The 5,254-nt window shown below is 50.7% G+C and overlaps 1 protein-coding gene across 2 annotated transcripts; it reads left to right on the top strand.

Annotated features, from left to right (window-relative positions):
- Positions 1–687: 687 nt before the first annotated feature.
- Positions 688–5,177, top strand: LOC123095850 (uncharacterized). 2 transcript variants are annotated; one of them, XR_006446340.1, is made up of 4 exons: positions 693–1,704; positions 1,940–2,085; positions 3,918–4,238; positions 4,324–5,177. XR_006446340.1 is itself a non-coding variant. In XM_044517422.1 (2 exons), the coding sequence occupies exons 1-2, from the start codon at positions 1,510–1,512 to the stop codon at positions 2,087–2,089; spliced, it is 345 nt and encodes a 114-aa protein (XP_044373357.1). In that variant the 5' UTR covers positions 688–1,509; the 3' UTR covers positions 2,090–2,313. The 2 variants fall into 2 exon arrangements, 1 of the variants encoding a protein (XP_044373357.1); XM_044517422.1 differs by lacking the exons at positions 3,918–4,238; positions 4,324–5,177 and having other exon boundaries at positions 688–1,704; positions 1,940–2,313.
- Positions 5,178–5,254: the final 77 nt, after the last annotated feature.

Raw genomic sequence — 5,254 nt, forward strand, 5'->3', positions numbered from 1 at the left:
CCCCCCCAAACATTTAGTACCGGTTGGTGCTACCAACCGGTACTAATGGTCTACCAGCACCCGGGCCTGGCTCGTGCCACGTGGTGGCACTTTAGCGCCGGTTCGTGGCGAACCGATACTAAAGGGGGGGAGGCTTTAGTCTCCACTCCATAGTGCCGGTTGCAAAACCGGCACTAAAGGCCCTTACGAACCGGTGATAAAGGCCTGTTCTGCATTAGTGAATTTTTGGTTTGGTTACCCGTTTTACCGAAGAAACGATTCAATCTGATGTCACACAAAACCTTCAGGAGGGCGGAAACGATAATCTAGCGGTTGCGTCTTTTTTTCATCTCAGCATTGCTTAGTTTCATATATTTATACTGAATTTGATTTCTAGATGTTTTTAATCATATACATGGAGAAAAAACAGCCAAGTTTTATAGAAAGCAGAGAGTGTAAGTCATGTGACGTGGGGTGTCCACCGTCAGATTTGAAAGGTAAAAGATGGACAGTCATGATGAGCTGCAAGGAGAGTATCGATCCGTGGGAGGTCAATTCTGACCAATCATATCGAAGGACACGGATCACGGTCGATGGTCCACGAGGCCGAAAACTCTCCCGCGCCCCCGTGATTTTGGTGAAAGTTCTCGCGCTCAAAACACCCGAAAACATCCGAAAGGTCCACGGGCGCGCATTTCATTCAAAGGGAAATCAAAATGAGAAGAGATCCACCGCACCAACCCCAAAACCCAAACCAACCCAAGCGCTCCCTCGCCCGCACGCTGTCTTTCTTCCTCCTCTCCCCACGACTCACCCAACTCGCCGCCGGCGACCTCCTGCCCTCAGCCTCCGCCCCCTACCACACCGACGGCGCCCCCCACCCTCTCCTTCTTCCCCAAGCCGCCGCGTCAAGCCTCTCCTCGCGCCCGAAACCCTAGCCCGCGGCGCGGCCATGGCGACCGAGCTCTGGATCCGCAGGCTCGAGGTGCGGCGCTGGGTCAGGATGCGCCGGCCACGAGGCCAGAAGGCTGTCGGTTCCGAGAACTGGGCGGCGCACCCTGCAGCTCGGTCGACCTCCAATGGAGAAGGCCCCGGATCTGTACTCCCCTTCTTCCGCGACCAGCCTCGACGCCCGCCTTCTTCCCAGGAGCGGCGGCCACGACGGCCCGTCGCTCTCGTCTTCTCCCGCCGCTGCGGAGGACGAGCCACGACGAGCAGCAGAGGAGGCGTGCCGCTGCTACCACGACGCGACGTCCCATGCTCTTGTCCTCTCCCGACGCGGCAGAGGACGAGATGCGGCGAGCTGCAGAGGAGGCGTGTCGTGTGGCTGGACCAAGGTATTGCTCTGTAGGGCGGGGCTTGGCCATCTTCTTCGCCCAGCACCACCACCACCACCGTCAGATGCTGTGAACGCGAGCAGCTGCAGCTGCAGGCGCCGTACGACCACGACCAGAAGCACCATCATCTCTGGCATCGGGCGCGCTACGAGGACGGCCCGTCTCTGCTTCATGTCACGCCCTGCTCGTGTCCATGGCGGGTGCGTGCGCGGTGGCCGCGCCATCCCGGGCAACAGTCTCCGGCCGCGGCGCAGCCTTGCCGCCGGGGCGCGGCTTCCGCGTGAGCTGCCGGCGCTCGGCGAGGAGACGCGTCGGCGGTCGCGCTCGCGTGTCCCGCGACACCAACGGTGCTGAGGCTGAGCCGGACAGCAAGGGTCCAATCCCGCAGGTCAGTGCTCCTCCTCCCCATACTGGATACTGCTGTAACAAATGTGTTCTGCTCAGAATCTTCAGGTTCGGCAGCCATTCCGCCCTGGAATACTGGTAGCACAATCTCTTACCATATTTACACTGTACTGCATAACAAATTGGCAAATCAATATAGGTTCACCTTTAAGCTTCAGCCGAAATTTTCTTGGTTTCTGAATCGAGCTCCCTTTGGTTCACGTGTGTTGTTCAACCAGGATGACTCGGGCTACCTCCTGACGCTGGGGCTCGGGTCCGGCGGCGGCGCGGCGACCGTGAAGTATGACAGCATGCTCCAACCAGTCATCTCCGGCGTGCTCACGCATCTGCACGACCAGAAGCACAATCATGTTTTACTTCGGTGGTAAAGAGACATCCTTTCCTTCCTCTCTTTCATCTTGCAACTCTTTATTTCCCTCCTGGGTTTGGTTTGGTCTGGGGTTTGCTCGGATCCATGTAATACAGTAGTTTGGAGGTGGTTTCAGTTGACTGGGACACTCATGGATGGAAAAGAGCAGTGGCGTAGCTAGGAATTTAGATCAGGGCGGAGGCTGTGGCGGTGAATATACTACAATTTCTTCAATTACTCTCCTGCACTTGTGTTAGGTACCAGGTCGATCTATTACAGATACAAGGCTCAAATTCGAATTACACTCAGCTTCTCGCTGTTCTTGGGAAAGAAGGAAGGTAGGTGGGGAAAGCAGAGGAGGGGAGAGCCGCCGTTCGTTTTGATCCTTCTGGATGTGTCTTCTTTTGCGCGTGAGGGGATAAGTAGGCGCCGGTGCGACATGGACTCAGCGGTCCCATTCCGGCCCGATGAATCTCCTGTTGGGCTGCGCTATCCTCTTGGGCCTGCTGCTGATTCGCCTTGCCGCCAGGCCGTCGTTGGTGACATGGCTCGCTGCCGTGGCAGCCCCCTGGGTCTTGGCTGTCAAGGCAGGTCATGCGCTGACAACTTGCTCTGGAGTTTGCTTTGAAAATAAATGAAAAAGGAGCAACAACTTCTTTTTTGCATGTTTCAGAAAAAGAGATGCAATGTCTTCAGTCCTCATTTTGTGTGACAATAAAAAGTTTATGAGTTTCAGTTTATCAATTATGGAACGAACCATAATAATCTGTCATTTCAATTTATCAATTCCATAATTTCGTGCCAACATTAATAGCGGGGAATGGTCGACCATTTTATGTTTCTTGGCTTAACCCGTTATAAGGCCCAGTTCTTTTGAGCAGATTGTGGAGAATTTTGGTCTGGAAAATCTGGAGCCAAAAGAACTCGTTTTGACTTCCAAAATCTGGAGAGGATTCTCTAGAATCCTAGTGCAATCCAAAAGCACCCAAAAAGCTTGATTTTCCCAGAATCCTGAGATTCTGGCAAGTCCCACCAATGAAAACGCTTCAAAATAGAAGAGTACCCCTATCCCATCGCGAAATTACACCAGGAATGCCGCTGCCCATCCATGCGTTGGACCAGAGGAAATGAGCGAGCGGCCGCTCGACCCCTGTTCGCATTGGGGGAAAAAGGAGTCCCCAGACGCAGCGACGGCTCGGGTTGCCGCACTGCCGCCGGACCAACCTCGTCGGTTAGGCCCTTGCCGCCGCCGCCCGCCTGGCCCTTGCCGCCGCCGGCCAGGTTCCCGCCGCCGCCGCCCGCCTTATCTCCCTCTGCCGCCCCTCTTCCTTCGCTGCTCGTCCTCCCCTCCGTCGTGTCTTCGCCAACATCGACGGCCACTGGCGCTGCACCTTGACGGCCACAAGCAGCCCACGCGAGGTGCAGACCACACCCACGGTGAGGCATCCTCTTTCCCCATCTCGTTGTTCTTCTTTTTTCTTATGCTATGGATTTGTTAGATAGATGGATGGATTGATTGCTGATGCTGTTAGATGGATGGTGCTAATTTTTTGCACCCAGATTGCTGATGCTGTTAGATGGATGGATGGATTTGTTAGATAGATGGATGGATGGATTGATTGTTGAATACAGCTTGTTTGCCTATTTACAAAAAATGAAGAACTAGAAAGAGATATCCACAAGCATAATTTTCACTAATAATTCTAGTGTTGGGCACTTGGGTATACATTTCTTTATTTTGGTTTGGAGCCGTTCAACAATATGGCAGTATGAATATCATTTTCTAATGTATTGGTATGTGAATTCCTAGTACATGACACTATTTTCTATGATGATGCTAATTTAAGATGGAGAAAGTCAAAGAACCCAAAGCAAATTGGGACAGTGTTGCTCATACAATTTTTATGAATGCGTGCGTAGAGGAGGTTCGAGCAAATAACCGCAATGGTGGTTATTTGTCGGACATAGGACAAGCTAATTTGCATAAAAAGTTCAACGAACGCTCTGGAAGAAACTATTCGACCCGGCAAATAAAAAATAGGTGGGGTGTATGTAGAAGCGAGTACAACACATGGAAGACATTGATCCAACAAGCATCTGGCTTAGGAAGAGATGCGCATATACACACTATTGCAGCTACAAATGAGTGGTGGGCATTGGAGATAAAGGTATTGTTGTTGTCATGTAATTTCTTAAATAACGAGTCATGTTGCTTCGGTTTTGATATTAACCTGTGGTGCTATATGATTACAGGCACATCCAGAAGCTGCCAAGTTTCGCTATGCTCCACTAGCGGAGGAGGAAAAAATGTCAGAGGTTTTCGATACTACTTGTGTCACAGATGAGCATGCGAGGGTGCCAACTCCCTCATATCAAGGTGATCCCTCTCAAATCAGTTTGGAGGATGACTCAGGGTGTGATAGTCATGAAGGGCAAGTTACCCCTGTTCAAAATCGAGCCAAGGGTGGGAAGAAGAGGGCGTGTCCTTATTCGCCAAGTCCAAAGATGAATGACAAGTGAGCAAGTGAGAATGCTAAAAATGAGGCTTTTGTACGCATGGTGGACATCTTTGGTGCAAGAGACAAGAGGGATGCAGAGGAGAGGGCAAGGGAGAAGAGGGATGAAGAGGAAAGGGCAAGGGAGAAGAGGGATGCAGAGAAGAGGGATGTAGAGGAGAGTGTGGATCCAACAAGACAAGAGATTAAACAAATGATGGCCATGGTGGAAGCGGATGGTGCAAAACCAGGAAGTGATGAGCATTTCTATGCTACATTTCATTTCATGGAAAAGAAATATCGTGATGTTTTCTCCACTTTCACGGCTCATGAATCTGTTGTAAGGCTTGGATGGATAAAGAGGATGTGGGAGCTCAATAATAAGTAGAACATCTATGTTTTAATTGCTTTCTACCAGACTATTTACTTGTAATGTTGTGAGCTAAGCTACTTGCTTTGGAGGTGTACTTTTGTGAACTAAGCTATTTGCTTTGGAGATGTATTGTTATCTGAACTGTGTTGTATCTAATATTACACTATGTGCATGTTGTTGTGGCAGATGGATAAATCCAGAAAGAAACAAGAAGATGTTATGTGCATGTTGTTGTATCTAATATTACACTATGTGCATGTTGTTGTGGCAGATGGATAAATCCAGAAAGAAACAAGATGTTATGTGCATGTTGTTG

This window comes from Triticum aestivum, chromosome 4D, assembly GCF_018294505.1.
Source record: "Triticum aestivum cultivar Chinese Spring chromosome 4D, IWGSC CS RefSeq v2.1, whole genome shotgun sequence".
NCBI classification, from domain to species: domain Eukaryota; kingdom Viridiplantae; phylum Streptophyta; class Magnoliopsida; order Poales; family Poaceae; genus Triticum; species Triticum aestivum.

What these genes read in the sequence shown, in the direction of transcription:
- LOC123095850 (XM_044517422.1), top strand. Translation starts at nt 1,510, where the DNA reads ATGGCGGGTGCGTGCGCGGTGGCCGCGCCATCCCGGGCAACAGTCTCC. An exon ending in GCAAGGGTCCAATCCCGCAG is followed by an intron (nt 1,705 to 1,939) that starts GTCAGTGCTCCT and finishes TTGTTCAACCAG; the next exon opens with GATGACTCGGGCTACCTCCT.